This window comes from Pangasianodon hypophthalmus, chromosome 29 (assembly GCF_027358585.1).
Source record: "Pangasianodon hypophthalmus isolate fPanHyp1 chromosome 29, fPanHyp1.pri, whole genome shotgun sequence".
Classification (NCBI taxonomy): domain Eukaryota; kingdom Metazoa; phylum Chordata; class Actinopteri; order Siluriformes; family Pangasiidae; genus Pangasianodon; species Pangasianodon hypophthalmus.
This window is the reverse complement of record NC_069738.1, coordinates 3,421,521-3,445,580: the sequence shown is the minus strand read 5'-3', so window position 1 is coordinate 3,445,580 and position 24,060 is coordinate 3,421,521. Positions and strand designations below refer to the sequence as shown.

General features: G+C 38.0%; 1 protein-coding gene across 50 annotated transcripts in view; it reads left to right on the top strand.

Moving 5' to 3' along the window:
* The window catches only part of LOC113534414 (uncharacterized), a 272,572-nt gene that overhangs the window by 144,552 nt on the left and 103,960 nt on the right, over positions 1-24,060 (top strand). For 47 of the 50 annotated variants that reach the window (XM_053231328.1, XM_053231329.1, XM_053231326.1 and 44 more), the window contains 6 exons: positions 277-450; positions 7,579-7,752; positions 15,698-15,871; positions 17,432-17,605; positions 18,693-18,866; positions 21,900-22,073. In XM_053231328.1, coding sequence (XP_053087303.1) covers positions 277-450; positions 7,579-7,752; positions 15,698-15,871; positions 17,432-17,605; positions 18,693-18,866; positions 21,900-22,073 — 1,044 coding nt within the window. The remainder of the gene's footprint in view (positions 1-276; positions 451-7,578; positions 7,753-15,697; positions 15,872-17,431; positions 17,606-18,692; positions 18,867-21,899; positions 22,074-24,060) is intronic. The other 3 variants (XM_053231317.1, XM_053231334.1, XM_053231350.1) reach the window with 3 other exon arrangements.

Below are 24,060 nucleotides of genomic sequence, written 5' to 3'. Positions count from 1 at the left end.
AAATATACACACACTCAGGAGCAAGAGTAGAATACGAATTAACAGGATTTTCGTGAATATAAAATTTCTTGTGTAAACACTCATACAAACAATTTACACACAAACCTGTTCATATCCAGCTTGATAAATGAGGTGCATTGTTAATTAGAATAAGCAGATGATATTAAATCCTCATGTCATTCTGAATAATAAAATCCCACACACATCATCTTTAAAGTAAGTTTTAAACCAAAATGAAACTGTGTTGATGAAGAGTGTGTCATTGTGTCTCTGCAGGTTGCGTGGTTGTGGTGTCTCAGATGAAGGCTGTGCTGCTCTGACTTCAGCTCTGAGATCAAACCCCTCACACCTGAGAGACCTGGAGCTGTCTGAGAATAATCTAGGAGACTCAGGAGTGAAGTGTGTCTCTGCTGTACTGGAGAATCCTCACTGTAAACTGGAGATACTGTGGTAAGATCTCTGAGAGTCACATGACCTGCTCCTCAGTAAGACACATTCTCTAATAGTGAGAGTGAAGCAGAGGTTTTAGGTTCATCATCAATGTCCTGAGGAGGAAGATTGTTTCTTTTCACTGCACACTGATGATTTGTCACTGATGAGTCTTTGGGTCAGATGTACGTATGTGAGAAGCTGCAGCACAAAACGTGACTTGATGTGACTGCAGTGTGTCTAAAATTACTGTAAAATTGACTAAAACATTGTAAGTAATCACACAAAGTGCACCTGGGACACGAACTACATCCACTGTGTGGCAGCTGCAGGTTTAATAGCAGAAGGGAAATTATGGAAATGATCTCAGATATAGAATTTGTAAATTAAAATGAGAAGTTAATGTCAGACGTTAAAAGGTCAAAAATGAAATAAATCCGATCACGTGACTCTTCGACAGCGATGCAGGCATAGTCCCTCGCTCTGCTCACTTTGTCAAATATTATATAATCCTGTCAGTAAATTTCGAACCATTCTCTGTTTAACCCATCATGAATAGTTCAGCAGTTAAAGACAGTCGGAAAAGAGAGATTGAGCAATCGCCAATAAAGAAAAATTCAAAGATTCCACCATCTCCAGAGAGGATCTCCACGGTGCTAACGGTATCAAGCTAGCACTTAAATAGCAGCAAAGTACTTTGGATTCGGTTTACTACTCAACAGTAAGAGATGCGGTAAGAGATGCGGTAGACTCTGTTCTGACCCCAGCGTTGCGTGACCTACATATGGACATACAAGCGACCAACAATTCTGTGCAGAACTTGAAAAGCTAGCTAGCGCGGCGAAGCGGACACGCGACCGAGTAGATTCCGTTCAGGCAGCTGCACGTGAGGATAGGAGGACAGTCACGAACTTGAGAAAGCAGCTAGAACAACTTACTGATAAAATGACGGACATTGAAGACAGGAATAGGAGAAATAACGTACGACTGGTGGGGTTGCCGGAGGGGGCAGAGGGCTCCGACGCAGCCGGCTTTCTCAGAGCTAATCTTTCCAAGTGGATTCCAGCATTGAAAGGCCGCGACATGGAGATTGATCGCGCTCATCGCGTCTCTGACAGAAGAAAAAGTAACTCCGAGCGGCCGCGTACTCTCATCTTTCGTGTGCTAAGATGGCAAGACATGTCGGCGATCCTAAAGGGTGCACGGCAGGCGTACCCGGTGAAATACACGCAGGATAATGTCACGCTGCTATTTTTTCCTGACTTCAGTCCAACCACAACTACCAAGAGAACGAGCTTCAACCCAATCCTTAAGAAGATGAGGCACTGGGTCTGCAGCCTTTCCTCATCTATCCGGCGGCAATTAAACTACGGCACAAAGGTGAGCAGACGATGCTTGACTCTCCTCAGAAAGCGGAGGATTTTATCAGCTCACTGTCACAGAAGACAACATATGCTGCAGATCTACAAAGCAACGGGAAGACAGCGGCCACCATCTCCATCTCTTCGGCCCAGCGAGAAGAACTTAATGACCGGGATGGTGGCGATTCCAGCTGCCCAGGAGAGGACACTTGTTAAATCTTTTTTTTTTTTTTCTCCTCCTGGGATATTGTTCCTATTTATCCGGCACAACTGTCTCTTTACTGGTAAGACTAACAATGGAGAGTAGGTTTGATTACAATAATTTTTGACTGGGTGGGCGTTTTGGGGACATGTCTTGCATTGAAGTGGACCGGTCACGTATCATCACCATTTTCTCTTGCTCAACCCGACCTACGTTCTTGGTAATGTGCGGTCTCATTTGTTTCTTGTTTATAGTTGTTTGTTGTTCCTGTTTGTGTGTTGCTTTTATTTTTTACAACAGACATTCCTACTTTTATTTATTTTGTCTTATTTCTAAAAGGATTATTCGTCTAGGTGGTTTGGTATCTAGAATGCACACCAGCGTTTACATGTTACTTACAGAATGGGAGTGCTTTTGCTTTTTTTCATTTACAAAATACAGTTTTAGGGTTATGAATATTCAATGCAAATTCTAAATATTTTATCATTGAATGTGAATGGCCTAAATTCTGCTGTTAAACAAACCCGTGTACTAGAATATTTACACCGTAAATCGACTTCCTGTGCACTGATACAAGAGACACATTTAAAACAATCTGACGTGGCACGTTTCCAGAATAAGTATTATAAATTGACAGCCTTCTCCTGCGCTCTTAATAAAAGTAAGGGGGTGCTTATCCTTGTTAACAGGAAGTTACATTTAGCAATTGAACATACTGGAAGTGATGAGGAGGGTAGATTTGTTTTTATCTGTTGCAAAATACATAATAATAGGTTAGCATTGGTCTCTATTTACGGTCTGAAGGAGACAGACAGTGCATTCTTTACAAATATTTCCAATACATTACTTGAGCAGACTGATTGTCCACTAGTGGTGGGTGGTGATTTTAATGCTGTCGTAAATCCTGCTTTGGCTAAATCTCAATCTGATACAACAGCCAATCCATCTGCTAAATTACTGAATAAATTTATCACTGAGCTCAACTTAATCGATCTTTGGAGAATTCAGAATACTACATCTAAGGACTTCACTTTTTTCCCTAATAGACATAAGACTTTCTCTAGGATAGACTCCATATTTCTCAGCCCATCTTTAATTTCGTCTAATTCCTCCATCTCTATATTACCAATTTTATTATCTGATCATTCTGCTGTGTTGTGCAATCTTCCTCTTTTCGATATTAAAGCCAAATCCCCTAGATGGCGCTTTAACATGTCATTATTAAGTAATCAGACTTTCATTAACTCTCTAAAAGAATATATAAAGGAATTTCTTGAAATTAATATGCCCTCCGATGTGGATCCTCAAATACTGTGGGAAACGACTAAGTGTGCTATACGAGGATTCTGTATATCTTTCTCTTCTACTTTTGCCAAAGCGAAAATTGACCAGTTTACACAACTAGAAAATAAAATCCAATCATTACAAAACCTACAAAACCAACATTTTACTGAGCAACAGGCTATATAGCTGTCCTCTTTAAAAGAAGAATATGATTTCCTTTCACAATCAAAGGTGGAATTTATCTTACATAGGACTAGGCAAAAATATTATTTCGAATCAGAGAGACCTAGTCACCTATTGGCCCTTAGGCTGAAAGAATGTGAGTCCAAGGCATATATCAGCGCAGTAAGATCATCGGATCAGGTCACCACAAACCCTGCGGCGATTAACGACATATTTAAAGGTTTTTACACAAATCTGTATAAAGCCGAGACAGATTTTGATGAATCAATTTGTAAGCAGTGTTTAGATCAATTGGAATTGCCTCGGCTCTCACAGGTGCATAAAGAATCTTTGGAGGCCCCATTAAGTTTGGAGGAGCTCCACATTTCTCTAAAAAGCCTTCAAAAGGGCAAATCGCTGGGTCTAGATGATCTCCCCCCTGAATTATATTTAGAAATTTGGAATTTGGTAGGGACACTTATGCTTAATTCATTTCATTTTGCAATTGAACATTGTGTATTTCATAGAGATCAAAAAACATCATTGATATCACTACTTCTTAAAAAAGGGAAAGATCCATTAGATTGTTCCAGCTACAGACCGATATCACTTATTCCATGTGATCTAAAAATTTACGCTTAAGTTTTTGCTTCTCGTATGGAGAAGGTAATTGATAGTTTGATCAAGGAGGACCAAACCGGTTTTATCAAGGGGCGCAATGCGTCTGACAATATGCATCGACTCTTTCATATTCTTGACTTTGCAGACTCTCATCCAAGCCCTTGTGCATTTTTTTCACTTGATGCAGAAAAGCCTTTGACAGGCTAGAGTGGAGTTATATGTGGGCAGTTCTGCAATGTTTCGGCTTCGGTGAACATTTCATTTCTATGATCAAGACATTATACCACTCACCTGCAGCATCAGTCTTGACTGGTAATATTATTTCCCCTCCGTTCCCTCTACAGCGGGGAACGAGGCAGGGATGTTCACTTTCCCCCTTATTGTTTTGTTTATCTCTTGAACCTTTAGCACAAGCCATCAGGAAATCTGAAGTATCGATTAAGATTCATGATCATAATCATATTATTTCATTATACGCTGATGATATTATTCTATAATTAGACCACTTTGATGTTTCAGTCTCTAGTATAATTAAGGAATTTGATCACTTTAGTAGCTTATCAGGATACAAAATAAATTGGAGCAAATCGGCTTTCATGCCTATCAACAATGTTAAGGTTAATTCTCCTATTCCCTCATTTATCCCTATTAAGGATTCTTTCATCTGTTTGGGCATTACCATATATAAAACCATCCATAAGATTGCCAGAGAATTTTAATAGTATTCTAGTTAAGATTAAAAATGACATTGAAAGATGGAATAATCTTAAAGTCTCTCTTCAAGGAAGAATCTCCATAGTTAAGATGAATTTGTTACCTCGGTTTAACTTTCTTTTCTCTATGATACCACTTTCTCCCCCTCCAGGTTAGTTTAAGGAGATCAACTCCATACTTTCTGATTTTATCTGGAATGATAAATGCCCCAGAATCAAACTTACCACATTACAACATCCTGTACACGCAGAAGGACTGGCTGTACCCAATTTTGAATTGTATTACTGGTCGTTTCAACTTAATGCTCTTCATAATTAGGTTGATCCTCAATCTAAAGTTTCATGGAGACTGATTGAAGCTGACACGGTTAAACCAAATAGACTCCAAGATATTTTATTTACTGGCACAGGAAAAAAAGGTGATAATAATAAATTTGGTCCGGTTGTGGCTAATTCTGTTAAAATCTGGAAAACGGTTGAACGTCTGATAGGAGGCCCCTACAAATTTTGTAACAGTACAACTTTATGGCACAATTTTAATTTTTATGCGGAAATCGTCCATTTGTCCAGCCCTCTTGGTCTTCTTTAGGCATAAACAAGTGCGGTGATATATATGATAACCAGGGCCTCTGTTCATTTCAGACATTAAGAACTAAGTTTTGTTTACCAGCATCCGCATATTTTGTCTTTCTTCAATTACGTTCTGCTCTCAAAGCGTATGGAGTTCCTTGGGCATCTCCCATTTCCTCTCATCCTATGCGGGATTGGATTGCACCATCTTCTGGTCGGCCATCTGTTTCCTTAATATATAATATAATTATTGATTGCATTACAAAACCTCTTTCTATCAAATCTATCTGAAATCGGGAATTATCTGACCTTAATATCGACTGGGAGAAAGTGGAGTCTGACCTTAGCTTAACTTCTAAAAACTTGGCTAATCGTCTTATTCACTTCAAAGTCATTCATAGAGCATACATAACTCCTTACAAAAGATTCAAAATGAAACTACAACCAAATTTTAACTGCCATATGTGTAATACTGCATCATCAGGTACTTTTCTTCATATGTTTTGGGAGTGTCCTATCGTCATTAAGCTATGGACACATGTACACCTGCTTTTATCCTCCTTACTACAAATTGATTACTTTACTAACCCAAGTTTATGTCTTCTTAATGATGATTCTGGTCTCTGTATGAGCTTAATACGAAAGAGAATGTTGTTTGCTGGTTTTACGGCTGCGAAGAAGACAATGATACTAATTATTATTATATGTGTATATATAATAATAGTAATATGGTTTGCACCGCACATGTGTGGAAAAACATATTGGATCCATAGCCTCCTGAAAATAGTGACTTGTGAATGTACAACAGCACGAATTAATAAGGCCAAACCTAGTACTATTGATGCTTGGCAATGTTTTTCCTTTAACATACTTGATTATATAAAGGAATGATTTGTTTGTTTTTTTTTTCTTTTTTTCTTCCCCTTTCTCTCTCCTTTTTCACTGGACTCTTTAAATTATTGATTATATGTCTGTTGTTTTTTTTGTTTTGTTTTGTTTTGCTTTGAATGGATATTATGATGTTATGTTATGTAAAAGACAATAAAAAGTTGATCACAAAAAAAAAGAAATTAAATAAATCGAACATTTGATTTTGAAATAAAAATCAAGCCGCTATGAAAAGGGTTGCCAGATCTGCTTTACAGAAGCAGCCCAGTGGACTTGACTGTAAATTTATCAGTCTCATACTTCCTTTTTTCCCTCTGGGGAACAGAGGCCACTGACGACGTTCTGCCATCTTTCACAGTTGTTCGCTAACCACTCCAGTTGTTTTCACTCCTATCGATGCCCAAAGTATTATTTTAATGACTTTGGGCTTGATTTATCGATCTTTTAGTACAGCAGTGTGTAAGTGTTTGTGTGAGCCAAACCGAACTCCAATTTTCTGCTGGATTTACAAAAGTCTCTGAAAGGCTGATTTTCGTTGTACTTGCTTGAATTATTAGTTTTATTTGTTTTAATTTATGGGTTTGGATTGGCCTGCTTTTTAATATTTTTTATAAATGCCAATAATATTAAACCACTGGTTTTGACAAATGTTGTCAATAGTGCTCTTGGTTCCTGACCTAGTGAACCAGCATGAGGATGTGTTTTTGCTAGAAACTCCTAAGCACTTCTATAAGTCACTCTGGATAAAGGGTTCTGCTAAACTCTGTAAACACATTAAAGATAAGCAGTTTAAACTCAACAGTATATTCCAGATATAAACTTGCAGTAATCCATGCAAATGATATGATTTGAAGTTGATCAAGTCATTAGTTAGTTTGGGCCAGGGTTGGTGCAACAGTTAAATCTATGGGTTACTGATCAGAAGGTTGGGCTCTTTAGCAAGGCCCTTAACCCTCTGTGCTCCAGGGGCACTGTATCATGGCTGACCCTGCACTCTGACCCCAACTTCCTAACAAGCTGGGCAACGCAAAGAAAATGTAGATGTGACAAATAAAGGCGTCCTCTTATGCACAAATGTACACACACTCAGGAGCAAGAGTAGAATACGAATTAACAGGATTTTTGTGAATACAAAATTTCTTGTGTAAACACTCATACAAATAATTTACACACAAACCTGTTCATATCCAGCTTGATAAACGATGCACATTGTTAATTAGAATAAACAGATGATATTAAATCCTCATGTCATTCTGAACAATAAAATCCCACACACATCATCTTTAAAGTAAGTTTTAAACCAAAATGAAACTGTGTTGATGAAGTGTGTGTCATTGTGTCTCTCCAGCTTGCGTAGTTGTGGTGTCTCAGATGAAGGCTGTGCTGCTCTGACTTCAGCTCTGAGATCAAACCCCTCACACCTGAGAGAACTGGAGCTGTCTCAGAATAATCTAGGAGACTCAGGAGTGAAGTGTCTCTCTGCTGTACTGGAGAATCCTCACTGTAAACTGGAGATACTGAGGTAAGATCATCTCTCTGAGAGTCACATGACCTGCTTCTCAGTAAGACACATTCTGTAATAGTGAGAGTGAAGCAGAGGTTTTAGGTTCATCATCAATGTCCTGAGGAGGAAGATTGTTTCTTTTCACTGCACACTGATGATTTGTCCCAGAGTCTTTGGGTCAGATGTACGTATGTGAGAAGCTGCAGCACAAAACGTGACTTGATGCGTCTGCAATGTGTCTAAAATTACTGTAAAATTTACTAAATCATTGTAACTAATCACACAAAGTGCACCTGGGACACGAACTACATCCACTGTGTGGCAGCTGCAGGTTTAATAGCAGAAAGGAAATGGTGGAAATGACTGCAAACACTAGGCCGGAGAAATCCCCGACTCAATCCTCTCCAGATGACGGCGATTCGCCTCCCATTTCTCAGTTAGAACCAGTTTCGGACACGGAGGATCTGAAAGCAGATATTGTAGCTTCTCTGAGAGAGGATTTCTCGGTTGTTATCAGGACGGAGCTGAAAAATGGTCTTTCTGAAGACTTTAATTTTTCTTAAGAGTGAGCTAAAGGAAGTGAAGTCTGAAATCGCAAACAACATGGCAGCGATCCGTTCTGAAATGGATAAAATGAAGGCTGTTATCAGCGATGTGGAGGAAGGATCACTTCACTGCAGGCGACAGTTGCAGAACTTAAACCAGTGCTGACAGACCTGAAGGAAAAGAACGAAGACTTGGAAGGAAGGATGCGTAGATGTAACGTACGCATTGTGGGGGTCCCGGAGGAGACGGGTTCGAGCTCTACCATTGCAGTCTCTAAACTACTGAAGGACGTTTTAAACCTAGAGAAGGAAATCCTAATCGACCGCGATCGAATCCTCCATGTTGTTCAACTTTTTTGTTGGACTTTTTTTCCTACTTCGGCAGAAGTCATCCCGCTAAGGTTATGAGACTCTTTCCATTTTATTGCCCCGATGTAAATATTTTGGTTTTACTTTAGAGAATTATCAATACGTATCTTAACCACTCATTTCAGTTTGATAGTTATAAGAGTCATCTGGACTTTTGTGTTTAATTACATGGCAGTGTTCCGTCGTAGTGGCGCGGTGTTTTTGAGTGTATTTATATTTCACTTATGACGTCCTACTGATGATACTGACTGTCACAATAATGTGAAGCGCTTAATTTTATTATTATTAGAAATTATTTTATTTTCACTCTAATCATTGTTCTTTTTTTCTGTGACTAAGAGGCTGGGCGGAGGCTGGTATGTTGGACACGAAAGTGGCTCTCCCCTGCCATAATTTAATGTATGGCATATCTTGCAGTGCACGTTACATCCACCATGTTCGTTTAGGTGGCTGGGGTTGGGGACCTAGCAGACATATTTTGTTCGTATGCCTTATCGTTTTCTTTGTTTATTTTAAACGTGATTATCTTAATTTATCTGGAGCTGCGTTCTCAATGCCTCACCTAAGTTTCCTTATGGCTGACACCAGCTCAATGGGAAAGGTAGGGTGCATGGTTCATTTTGTTAGCTGGAATGTTAAATCTTTGAATCATCCTGTGAAATGGAAAAGGGTACTCTTACACCTTGACCATCTAAAAGCAGACATAGTATTTCCTCAGGAGACTCATCTCCGAGTGATGGACCAGATTAGATTAACAGGAGGATGGACAGGGCAAACATTTCATTCAAGTTTTAATTCCAAAGCAAGTGGGGCAGCAATTATAATACGTAAGAATGTACCATTTGTAATGTATAGACTCAGATCCCACGGGGTGATATACCATTGTGGTGGGGAGACTGTACGGGCTCCCCATTATTTTAATGAACATTTATGCTCCAAACTGCGATGACAATACTTTCTTTACTCAGGCTTCCTCCCGAATTTCCAGTATAGACACTTACCACCTTATCTTAGGGGGTGACATGAATTGTGTCCTTTCTACAAAGTTAGATCGCAGTTCATCTAGAGCATCCCCTGAATCCAAATCATCTCAAACAATTAATCTCTTCCTACAGACATATGGTTTAACTGATATTTGGCGGTTCTGAAACCCTACTTCTAGGGGCTATTCCTTTTTTCTTTGGTTCATAAGTCATTCTCGCATATCGATTATTTTTTTATTGTTGATAGACTTCTCCATATGATTGTTGATTGTTGTTGACCAGTCTATAGTCATTTCGGACCATGCCCCTTTGAAAATGAAGTTATGCATTCCAGGCGTAGAACCTGGATACCGCCCATGGAGGTTCAATCCCCTTCTTCTTTCAGATGAAGTTTTAGTGAATTTTATTAAATCAGAGATTGACCTCTTTTTGTCTCATAATAAGACGCCCGGGATGTCTTTCTTAACAATTTCATTTCAACAGATCATTTCATTTCAACAGGTTGTTTCGTATGGTTCAATGCAAAGGAAAGCCACCATGGAGGGTCTTAGAAAGCTAACTGATGATATTTTGAAGTTAGATATTAGATACAGCCACTCACCATCAGATGACATAGTTAAACGACGTCTGATGGTTAAGACGGAGTTTGATCTTCTTTGGACACGTCAGGCAGAGAACCTTATATTAAAATCGAGACAAATGTCCTAAGAACATGGGGAGAGGGCTGGGAAAATTTTAGCATATCAGTTGCATCAGAAAGCGTCCAATCAGTATATATCAGAGATTAGTGATGAACAAGGTAAAAAAAACACACAGATCATATAGAAATAAATTCATGCTTTTTACTACTCTGCCCTTTACACTTCTGAGCCTCCAGATGATAAATCACTAGATACATTTTTTCATAATGTGGAGATCCCCAAGTTAAACCCAGATTTAGCATCCGACCTAGAGAACGATATTTCGTTGAAGAGATTATAGATGCAACTAGAGATGTACATTTTCTGAAGAAAATGTGAGCGGTGCTTGCCGTGGCGAAACTCGGCACTAGGCACTAATACTAAACCCTATTCGTCTTAGCATCATGTTAACCACATGTTAACAACATGCTAATTGTGTTAGCATTATGCTAGCAACATTTTGACACAATTAACATGTTCTTAACATGAAATTAGCATGATTAGCATGTTGCTATCATGATGCTACCATGTCTTTAGCACATCCAGAGTGGCGGGCTGAGCAGAACGAGCCCGCACCCATGTCTCTATGACACTGTGATGCAGAGTTATGTGCAATTCAAAATCCCTATGTTATCTCTATGGGACAACTGTGGGGCCCTGTTGCCCCAGGGGTATGTCATGTACCCCACTGCGGGGCATGTTCTCACACAGGCTGCCAGCCTCTTCGAATGTGGCGAGTCTCATGTGTCTATGACTTTGTGATGCAGAGTTTTGTTCACTGCAATGTCCCCATGTTATCTCTATGGGCCAAATCCCCATGTTATCTCTATGGGGCAAATTTAGGGCGAATAATAATAACAATAATAATAAAAATATAATAAGTATGCGAGATTATAATAGTGAGCTTGCTTCGCAAGCACCACTAATTAGAAGTATGCAGTGTGGCAAGTCACCGGGGCCAGATGGCTTTCCATCTGAGTTATTTAAAAAAAAATTTCAGATACATTGGTCCCTTTGCTCCTTACTGTATTTAAAGAATCACTGTCTTCAAATTCTCTCCCTCCAACTATGCGTGAAGCGACCATTTCTCTGTCTCTGAAGAAAGATAAGTGTCCCTCTCAGTGCAGCTCGTATCGACCGATCTCCCTTCTAAACGCAGATGTTAAAATCTTTGCAAAACTGCTAGCCCGGCGTCTTGAAGTGCTCGCCCCCTCCATAATTTCTTCAGATCAGCCTGGTTTTATAAAAATAAATATTTTGTATGGTCCCTCTCCACCCGACATACCAGAGATTATAATATCGCTCGATGCTGAAAAGGCCTTTGATCGGGTGAAGTGGGACTGTCTTTTCCACACACTAGAAAAATTTGGATTTGGGCCCAATTTTATATCATGGATTAAAATCCTTTATTCCTCCCCAATGGCAGCGGTTCACACCAATAATAATCGGTCTGCCTTGTTTGGTTTGCAAAGAGGCATCAGACGGGGCTGCCGGCTGTCTCCGATTCTGTTTGCCATTGCAATCGAGCCACTAGCCATAGCTATACGGCAAGATAGTACTATTAAAGGAATTCGTAGAGGGGATATAGAGTGTAGAATTTCACTTTATGCTGACGATTTGCTGTTGTATTTGTCAGAACCATTGCGGGGCCTCCCTAAATTATTGAACATATTAGAAAGATTTAGTAAGATATCTGGCTACAAAATAAATCTTCAAAAAAGCGAGTTAATGCCAATTAATGAAGCTGCTACACGTATTCCTTTCAATTCTATTCCTTTCAGAGTTACTAGGAAAAAAATTAAATATTTGGCAATCTGGACTACACATAATTATAAGGACCTTTACAAAGCTAACTTCTTGCCCTTAATAGATGCTTTGAAACAAGATATTAAACGCTGGGGTTTGCTGCCTCTCTCTCTGAGCGGAAGAATTAATACCATCAAGATGAATGTATTGCCTAAGTACCTATATTTGTTTCAAAATCTTGCTATTTTTTTGACTAAATATTTCTTCAACTCCATAGATAAAATTATATCATCATTTATTTGGAATAATAAAAACCCTCGGATTCGGAAAAGTATTTTACAACAGCCTCGTACCCTAGGCGGCATGGCACTTCCCAATTTTATATTTTACTACTGGGCAGCAAATATCAGAGGACTGACTTAGTGGATGAGGGACAGTAATAGCCCTGATGAGCCTAAATGGCTTAGTTTGGAGAAATTCTCCTTTAAACCCTATTCCCTATTTTCTTTATTGTGTTCTGAACTTCCAATGCATGAACCTGCTTCTCACTACTCCTCTAATCCTGTGGTGACACAATCTCTAAGAATATGGAATCAATTTAGAAAATCGTTTTCCCTTTGCAGCCTCTCCTTATGCGCACCATTAAGTACACTGCAAAAAATAACTGTCTAAATATAAGAAACAAATTCATGATTTAAGAAGATAATTACACTTGGTAAGATTTCTTGAAATAAGAAAACATATCTAGGCATTAGAAAAGAACAAAATGTCTTAAAATAAGCATTAAAACACTTATTCCAAGCAGTGTATCTAGTTTAATTAACTTAAAACTAGCTTTTTAATTAATTTTTAAACAGTTTGCTTATCTTAATTTGTGTGAAAATATCTTAAAACTAGAGCTACTAAATAAGATAATTCCTCTTAATTCAAGAATTATTATTATATATTCTGACTTAAAATGAGAAAGCATTTAAACTTAAAACAAGGTTATTAAAATCAAGATCACACATACATATTGTCAACAATTATTTATTCAGTTGAAGACGCTTGTAACACACAGTAGTTGCCGTGCAAAACCAAAGCAAAATCATTACTTGCTGCTTCTCAAAATACCAGGCAACAGAGTTTATAGATGCTGAAAAGCTCCTCGATCCGAAGTCATATTATCCAGTCAGTTTCAAAAACAGTGTGTATGTATTGACAAAATATAATCTGGAAGATGTCATTGCACTTAAAACTGGAAATTAAAAACCCTACTGGATAAATGGAAAGAATGTGGTGACTTAATACTGCAGAGTCTTATAATTTGTTGTTAGGTTGTAAATAAATGTGTTGGCGTTGACATAAAACAAGCATTTGGAATAAATAATACTAATGAACAAGTCCTAAGTGTGATTATTGAGCATTTTTTACTGGGCAACCTTAAAACCAGTTATTACAGCTAAAACAAAGTCTTAAAAGATACAAGGCCTCAAATGATGCCTGTGATGGTAAATAAGCTTAATTTGCAGGTAAAATAACTAACTTTAAGCTTTGCTAACTAAGTAAGAAAAAAAAGTTAAATAATCTTAAAACAATCATAATAATCTTACATGATCTGCTCTTGCATAGTATTTTATTCTTAAAATAAAATCAATAAGATTTTATGGCTAGAAATAAGATTGTAAGTCTTGACTAGATGAGGAGTTTTTGCAGTGTAAAAACCACATGTTTACTCCTTCAATAATAGATAAAGCCTTTGATATCTGGGTAAAGAATGGGATACATACATTACAAAATCTCTTTATAAGTAACAATTCTGCATCCTTTGAGGAGCTCGTTAATAGATTTAAGATTCCCGGGTCCCATTTTTTTTTTAGATGTCTGCAAGTGCGAAAGTTTTTGGTTTCATTTTTTGGTTGTTTTCCTTTATATCCCCCTACATCTTTATTAGATTCTATTTTTAAGCTAAGAAAGGAGCTAAAACAAATTATAGGTCAAATTTATAACCTCCTGAATCAGCATAGCCTGACCAATTTAGATCATTTAAAGAGTGAATGGGAGAAAGATTTGAATGAACAAATTTCTGATGTAACTTGGCAAAAAATTATTAAACGGATTTACTCATCATCTATACATCAGCGCCATGTGGTACAATTTAAGGTTGTACGTCGGCTTCACTGGTCAAAGGTTAGGTTATCTAAATTTAGACCAGAGCTAGATCCCATGTGCCATAGGTGCAGGCAAGCACCTGCAAGCCTTTTACATATGTTCTGGACATGCCCAAGATTGTATAAATTTTGGAAGTGAATTTTTGATGCATTTTCAGAAATAATAGGAATGCCAATAGCTCCATCTCCTTTTATAGCTCTATTTGGTGTCACTGCACAAAACATGCACCTAAGCAGTTAGAACAGTAAATTGTTGGCCTTTTGTACACTACTTGCCAGAAGATTAATACTGTTTAAATGGAAAGACCCCCTTCCTCTGACTTTCTTTCACTGGATTAGAGAGATCATGCAATACCTTAAACTAGAAAAAATAAGATACTCTCTCCAGGGGTCTACCCAGAGATTTCATGCAATCTAGCAACCCTTCTTGTCATTTGTTGAAAAAATATGAAATAGAGAATACAATCCCAAAAAAAAAGTATAGTTCTTTTTTTTTTTCCTTTTTTTTTTTTTTTTTTTTTTTTTTTTTTTGTGCTTAATTATCTGCATTCTTGTTGTACATATTAATGTTGATTATTATTATTGGAATTACTCCTTCTGTTTATTTGTTTTTATTTATTTATTTGTTTGTTTGTTTGTTTGTTTGTTCATTTCTCTTTGCTTCTTGTCTTTGTTTAATGTAATTCATATGTATGTCTGATGGGTAGAGGGATGGGTCATGTTGGGGTTCTGACTGTGTATATTGTACTGTTCTGGTCTCTTTTGACTTTTTTTTTTTTGCTTATTATAAAATTTTAAATAAACAGACCTTTAAAAAACAAATAAATAAATCAAGCCACTATGAAAAGGGTTGCCAGATCTGCTTTACAGAAGCAGCCCAGTGGACTTGACTGTAAATTTATCAGTCTCATACTTCCTTTTTTCCCTCTGGGGAACAGAGGCCACTGACGACCTTCTGCCATCTTTCACAGTTGTTCGCTAACCACTCCAGTTGTTTTCACTCCTATCGATGCCCAAAGTATTATTTTAATGCCTTTGATTGTGATTTATCGAACTTTTAGTAAAGCAGTGTGTAAGTGTGTGTGTGAGCCAAACCGAACTCCAATTTTCTGCTGGATTTACAAAAGTCTCTGAAAGACTGATTTTCTTTGTACTCACTTGAATGATTAGTTTTATTTGTTTTAATTTATGGGTTTGGATTGGCATGCTTTTTAATATTTTTGTTACACTCAGGAGCAAGAGTAGAATATGAATTAACAGGATTTACGTGAATACAAAATTTCTTGTGTAAACACTCATACAAACACTTTACACACAAACCTGTTCATATCCAGCTTGATAAAGAGGTGCATTGTTAATTAGAATAAACAGATGATATTAAATCCTCATGACTTTCTAAATAATAAAATCCCACACACATCATCTTTAATGTAAGTTTTAAACCAAAAGGAAACTGTGTTGATGAAGTGTGTGTCATTGCGTTTCTGTAGGTTGCATAGTTGTGGTGTCTCAGATGAAGGCTGTGCTGCTCTGACTTCAGCTCTGAGATCAAACCCCTCACACCTGAGAGAACTGAATCTGTGTCAGAATAAACTAGGAGAATCATGTGGGACGTGTCTCTCTGCTCTACTGGAGAATCCTCACTGTAAACTGGTGAAACTGAGGTAAGATCATCTCTCTGAGAGTCACATGACCTGCTCCTCAGTAAGACACATTCTGTAATAGTGAGAGTGAAGCAGAGGTTTTAGGTTCATCATCAATGTCCTGAGGAGGAAGATTGTTTCTTTTCACTGCACACTGATGATTTGTCACAGAGTCTTTGGGTCAGATGTGTGTATGTGAGAAGCTGCAGCACAAACGTGACTTGATGCGACTTCAATGTCAATTACTGTAAAATTTACTAAAACATTGTAACTAATCACACAAAGTGCACCTGGGACACGAACTACATCCACTGTGTGGCAGCTGCAGGTTTAATGGCAGAAGGGAAATGGTGGAAATGATCTCAAATATAGAATTTGTAAATTAAAATGAGAAGTTAATGTCATAGACGTTAGAAGGTCAAAAATTAAATAAATCAAACATTTGATTTTTAACTAAAAATCAAGCTGCTATGAAAAGGGTTGCCAGATCTGCTTTACAGAAGCAGCCCAGTGGACTTGACTGTAAATTTATCAGTGTCATACTTCCTTTTTTCCCTCTGGGGAACAGAGGCCACTGACGACTTTCTGCCATCTTTGACACTTGTTTGCTAACCACTCCAGTTGTTTTCACTCCTATCGATGCCCAAAGTATTATTTTAATGACTTTGTGATTTATCGATCTTTTAGTAAAGCAGTGTGTAAGTGTTTGTGTGAGCCAAACCGAACTCCAATTTTCTGCTGGATTTACAAAAGTCTCTGAAAGTCTGATTTTCTTTGTACTTGAATGATTAGTTTTATGTTTTAATTCATTGGTTTGGATTGGCATGCTTTTTAATATTTTTTATAAATGCCAATAATATAAAACCACTGGTTTTGACAAATGTTGTCAATAGTGCTCTTGGTTCCTGACCTAGTGAACCAGCATGAGGATGTGTTTTTGCTAGAAACTCCTAAGCACTTCTATAAGTCGCTCTGGATAAAGGGTTCTGCTAAATGCTTTAAACACGTTAAAGATAAGCAATTTAAACTCAACAGTATATTCCAGATATAAACTTGCAGTAATCCATGCAAATGATCTGATTTGAAGTTGATCAAGTCATTAGTTAGTTTGGGTGAGTGTTGGTGCAACAGTTAAATCTATGGGTTACTGATCAGAAGGTTGTGCTCTTTAGCAAGGCCCTTAACCCTCTGTGCTCCAGGGGCGCTGTATCATGGCTGACCCTGCGCTCTGACCCCAACTTCCTAACAAGCTGGGCAACGCAAAGAAAATGTAGATGTGACAAATAAAGGCGTCCTCTTATGCACAAATGTACACACACTCAGGAGCAAGAGTAGAATACGAATTAACAGGACTTTCGTGAATACAAAATTTCTTGTGTAAACACTCATACAAACAATTTACACACAAACCTGTTCATATCCAGCTTGATAAACGATGTGCATTGTTAATTAGAATAAACAGATGATATTAAATCCTCATGTCATTCTGAATAATAAAATCCCACACACATCATCTTTAAAGTAAGTTTTAAACTAAAATGAAACTGTGTTGATGAAGTGTGTGTCATTGTGTCTCTCCAGCTTGCGTGGTTGTGGTGTCTCAGATGAAGGCTGTGCTGCTCTGGCTTCAGCTCTGAGATCAAACCCCTCACACCTGAGACATCTGGAGCTGTCTCAGAATAATCTAGGAGACTCAGGAGTGAAGTGTCTCTCTGCTGTACTGGAGAATCCTCACTGTAAACTGGAGATACTGTGGTAAGATCATCTCTCTGAGAGTCACATGACCTGCTCCTCAGTAAGACACATTCTCTAATAGTGAGAGTGAAGCAGAGGTTTTAGGTTCATCATCAATGTCCTGAGGAGGAAGATTGTTTCTTTTCACTGCACACTGATGATTTGTCACTGTTGAGTCTTTGGGTCAGATGTACGTATGTGAAAAGCTTCAGCACAAAACGTGACTTGATGCGACTGCAGTGTGTCTAAATTTACTATAAAATTTACTAAAACATTGTAACTAATCACACAAAGTGCACCTGGGACACGAACTACATCCACTGTGTGGCAGCTGCAGGTTTAATAGCAGAAGGGAAATGGTGGAAATGATCTCAAATATAGAATTTGTAAATTGAAATGAGAAATTAATGTCATAGACGTTAAAAGGTCAAAAATTAAATAAATCTCACCAGCTTGAGGATGTGTTTTTGATAGAAACTCCAAAGCACTTCTATAAGTCGCTCTGGATAAAGGATTCTGCTAAACGCTGTAAACACGTTAAAGATAAGCAATTTAAACTCAACAGTATATTCCAGATATAAACTTGCAGTAATCCATGCAAATGATATGATTTGAAGTTGATCAAGACAAGGTTTTCATTAGTTAGTTTGGGTGAGTGGTGGTGCAACAGTTAAATCTATGGGTTACTGATCAGAAGGTTGTGCTCTTTAGCAAAGCCCTTAACCCTCTGTGCTCCAGGGGCGCTGTATCATGACTGACCCTGCGCTCTGACCCCAACTTCCTAACAAGCTGGGCAACGCAAAGAAAATGTAGATGTGACAAATACAGGCATCGTCTTATGCACAAATGTACACACACTCAGGAGCAAGAGTAGAACACGAATTAACAGGATTTTCATGAATACAAAGTTTCTTGTGTAAACACTCATACAAACAATTTACACACAAACCTGTTCATATCCAGCTTGATAAACGAGGCACATTGTTAATCAGAATAAACAGATGATATTAAATCCTTATGTCATTCTGAATAATAAAATCTCACACACATCATCTTTAAACCAAAAGGGAACTGTGTTGATGAAGTGTGTGTCATTGTGTCTCTGCAGGTTGCGTAGGTGTGATGTCTCAGATGAAGGCTGTGCTGCTCTGGCTTCAGCACTGAGATCAAACCCCTCAAACCTGAGAGACCTGGAGCTGTCTGAGAATAATCTAGGAGACTCAGGAGTGAAGTGTGTCTCTGCTCTACTGGAGAATCCTCACTGTAAACTGGAGATACTGAGGTAAGATCATCTCTCTGAGAGTCACATGACCTGCTCCTCAGTAAGACACATTCTCTAATAGTGAGAGTGAAGCAGAGGTTTTAGGTTCATCATCAATGTCCTGAGGAGGAAGATTGTTTCATTTCACTGCACACTGATGATTTGTCACATAGTCTTTGGGTCAGATGTACAGTCAGGTCCATAAATATTGGGACAATTACACAGTTTTGGTAATTTTGCCTCTGTACACAACCACAGTGGATTTGAAATGAAGCAGTCAAGATGTGACTGAAGCGTAGACTTTCAGCTTTAATTCAAGGGGTTTAACAAAAATATTGCATTAACCGTTTAGGAATTACAGCCATTTTTTACAGAGTTCCTCCATTTTCACAGGCTCAAAAGTAATGGGACAAACTAATATAATCATAAATATTAGGATTATTTTTATTACTTGGAGGTAAATCCTTTGCAGTCAATGACTACCTGAAGTCTGGACCCCATGGACATCACCAAATGCTGAGTTTCCTCCCTTGAGATGATTTGCCAGGGCTTTACTACAGCCATCTTCAGTTGCTGCTTGTTTGTGGGTCTTTCTGACTTCAGATTTTTCTTCAGTAAGTGAAAAGCAGCTCAGTTGGGTTGAGGTCAGGTGACTGACTCGGCCATTTAAGAACATTTAATTTCCAAGCTCTTGGGCTGCTTTCACAGTATGTTTTGGGTTGTTATCCATCTGTACTGTGAAGCGCTGTCCTATCAGTTTTGCAGCATTTGACTGAATCTGAACAGGAAGTATAGCTCTGTACACTTCAGAATTCATCCTGCTACTTCTATCAACAGTCACATTATCAATAAACCCCAGTGACCCAGTTCCATTGGCAGCCAAACATGCCCATGCCATAACACTGCCTCCACATGTTTGACGGATGATGTGGTATGCTTTGGATCATGAGCCCTTCCTTTCCTTCTCCATACTTTTCTCCCCTCTCATCATTCTGGTACAAGTTAATCTTGCATCAGAACTGGTCAGGCTTTTTTTAGAGGTTTTTTTTTTAGCAAAGTCTAATCTGGCCTTTGTGTTCTTGAGTGTTACCAGCGGTTTGCATCTTGAGGTAAACCGTCTGTATTTACATTCATGAAGGTGGCTCTTGATTGTAGACTTTGACAATGATAGGCCTACCTCCTCCAGAGTGTTCCTGACTTGGCTAGATGTTGTGAAGGGGTTGTCCTTCAATAAGAAAAGAATTCTGCAATCATCCACTTTAGTTGTTTTCTGTGGTCTCCCAGGCCTTTTGGTGTTGCTGAGCTCGCCAGTGCATTCCTTCTTTTTAAGAATGTACCAAATTGTTGATTTGGCCCTCCTAAAGTTTCTGCTATCTCTCTGATAGGTCTGTTTTGGTTTTTTCAGCCTAATGATGGCCTCCTTCACTTGCATCAACACCTCTTTGGACGGCATATTGAGAGTTCCCATGAACAGCTACCAAATGCAAATTCAACACTTGGAATCAGCTCCAGACCTTTTATCTCCTTAATTTATCATGATATAAGGAGGAAACAGGCCACAGCTGGCCATGAAACTGCTTATCAGTCAATTGTCCCATTACTTTTGAGCCTGTGAAAATGGAGGAACTCTGTAAAAAAATGGCTGTAATTCCTAAACGGTTAATGCAATATTTTTGTTAAACCCCTTGAATTAAAGCTGAAAGTCTACGCTTCTATCACATTTTGACTGCTTCATTTCAAATCCATTGTGGTGGTGTACAGAGGCAAAATTACCAAAACTGTGTCACTGTCCCAATATTTATGGACCTGACTGTACGTATGTGAGAAGCTGCAGCACAAAACGTGACTTGATGCGACTTCAGTGTGTCTAAAATTACTGTAAAATTGACTAAAACATTGTAACTAATCACACAAAGTGCACCTGGAACACAAACTACATCCACTGTGTGGCAGCTGCAGGTTTAATAGCAGAAGGGAAATGGTGGAAATGATCTCAAATATAGAATTTGTAAATTGAAATGAGAAGTTAATGTCATACAACTTTAAATGCCTAAAATTAAATAAATAAAATATTGCTATATCTGCTTTACAGAAGCAGCCCAGTGGACTTGACTGTAAATTTATCAGTCTCATACTTCCTTTTTTCCCTCTGGGGAACAGAGGCCACTGACGACCTTCTGCCATCTTTCACAGTTGTTCACTAACCACTCCAGTTGTTTTCACTCCTATCGATGCCCAAAGTATTATTTTAATGACTTTGGGTGTGATTTTTTTTTTCTGGATTGGCATACTTTTAAATTTTTTTTTATAAATGCCAATAATATAAAACCACTGGTTTTCACAAATTTTCTCAATAGTGCTCTTGGTTCCTGACCTAGTGAACCAACATGAGGATGTTTTTTTGCTAGAAACTCCAAAGCACTTCTATAAGTCACTCTGGATAAAGGATTCTGCTAAACGCTGTAAACACGTTAAAGATAAGCAATTTAAACTCAACAGTATATTCCAGATATAAAATTGCAGTAATCCATGCAAATGATGTGATTTGAAGTTGAACAAGTCAAGGTTTTCATTAGTTAGTTTGGGTGAGTGGTGGTGCAACAGTTAAATCTATGGGTTACTGATCAGAAGGTTGTGCTCTTTAGCAAGGCCCTTAACCCTCTGTGCTCCAGGGGCGCTGTATCATGGCTGATTCTGCGCTCTGACCCCAACTTCCTAACAAACTGGGCAATGCAAAGAAAATGTAGATGTGACAAATAAAGGCGTCATCTTATGCACAAATGTACACACACTCAGGAGCAAGAGTAGAATACGAATTAACAGGATTTTCGTGAATATAAAATTTCTTGTGTAAACACTCATACAAACAATTTACACACAAGCCTGTTCATATCCAGCTTGATAAACGAGGCACATTGTTAATTAGAATAAACAGATGATATTAAATCCTCATGTCATTCTGAACAATAAAATCCCACACACATCATCTTTAAAGTAAGTTTTAAACCAAAATGAAACTGTGTTGATGAAGTGTGTGTCATTGTGTCTCTGCAGGTTGCGTTATTGTGGTGTCTCAGATGAAGGCTGTGCTGCTCTGACTTCAGCTCTGAGATCAAACCCCTCACACCTGAGAGACCTGTACCTGTATGGGAATAATCTAGGAGACTCAGGAATGAAGTGTCTCTCTGCTCTGAAGAATGATAAACATTACAAACTACAGACACTGATGTGAGTAATGATCATTTTTAGATAAACTCTGAAACAAATTAAAAGACTGATTAGCATTATTTTGTGCATTAGCATTACCTTTTTAGTTCTGGTAAATATCAGATTACTCGTTTATATTTCACTATTTTCTATGTTGTCAGACTTTTTCTAACAGTTAGCTTTAATGTTGTTTGGTATTGATTCAAAATTCACATGAAGTCTACAGATTGTCACAACTGAGTGTATGAGAGTGATTGTAAATGAACACCTCGTCTCCTTGTGACACCCTGCTGTCTCTGAATTCATACTGCTGCTTTTGTCTGAATAAGATGATCTCGGCTTTTCCCTGTTTCTGATAAGCAGCAGACTTTCCTCTGAACTCTCATAAATGCAAATTACAAATGATCATCTTTAATGCCACACTGCTACAAATATTTTATTTACTGTAAGCAGCTACTTTACTCACTCTGACACTCCTTCCAGCACTCCACCTCCACACACTGTCTTCTGTCATTCCTGTAAAATTCTCCTCAGCTTTTTCTTAAAGTCTGCACTTAAATACACATGTAGACCGAGAGATCAAACACACAGCAGTGATCATTATTTAAAAAAAGCAGTCTATGATTGTATAAGAGCAGTGATGTGATGGTAAATATCTGCTCACTTTCCTGTTAGATCTTGTGAAAGTTCTCATTTGTTCTAGCTAAACGTTCTAACAAAGATATTATATAAGAATGAAGAAATGTTGGACGACGAATTATAAACAGGAGATAATAATGTTTTCCTTGCAGCAGTGATGATTACATGCTGTTGATCATGAATTACCACAGTCTAGTTTTTGGTTATTAATTCAGATATTTGTCTTTTAGATTTGATTAGACTACACACAATTCTACAACAATTTCCTCAATCCCAGAGAAAACCTGAGGGAATAATTTGGAACAGCAGGTGAAAAACCACACGAATTGGAACTGAACCCAGTCAGTGGAAGATGGAGCTGAAATGAACAGGAGCAGTTTCAAGACATTGGTGGGATTCTCACAGGACTTGGCATCTGAGGAGTTTATGTGAGGAAGCTCCTAGGAGACTCGCTACAAGTCACGTTTATCACTTTGTCCTTTGGTTTAATATAATTTGGATCTTTTGTTACAGGATCAGACCTATATTCTTCATTTTCTCTGATAGCTGATCCCTGTTTTTTTGATGGTATCAAATACGGTACATTTTGAAGAAATGAATATATAAATACAATATAATTTACATCATACAGTATTATTATTTTTGCTGTATTTTTAGTTTATGTATTTACCATGAATTTTGTAGCAATAAAACTCATTTCTCAAGTTATTCAAAATAAATGTGTCTAACAACAAAATATATATTATCTGTTACACACAGTGAAGGATCTGGAGAAACAAGACAAAGCTTTTGTTACTGGTTTTGCAAAAACTTTTTTAATTAAACTGTCAAAACATTTCATTCATTTAGTTTTATATACAGTGCAGTGAGATAACGTGAGGGCTTTGTGTGAATTAATGAAACTGGAGTGTGTGAGTGTGTGAGTGTGTTTAGGCCTCGACTGTTCCCTCCTTCACGATGGCCATCGCCAGGTTACGCGCCAGAGCCAATCGCAGCAGCTCCAGCTTTGTGGACTCGACATCATCATCCTGAAAAACAGAAACACACAAAATTGCATATACTGTATACCATGGAGCTTCTTCAGTTCTGGATTGTGATTGGTCAGAAGGTGTGATTAATTTTCTAGAACAGCAGCTCTGACAGTAGTGCAGCTGCAAATCACAGGATTATATTAATGCCCTTGTTCTAATACGTTATCGTTTCTATAGTAACGGCTCATTCACAGGAATGTGTACAGCGGACGCTCCACATAAACAGATGAAATAAATGTGTGTAATTGTTGATATGGTGAAGTTTTCTGTAAGGAGATGTTTATTTAACATTTAAGGAAGGAGTCTCCAGTGTCAGCGCTTTGTAACAGTCAGAGATA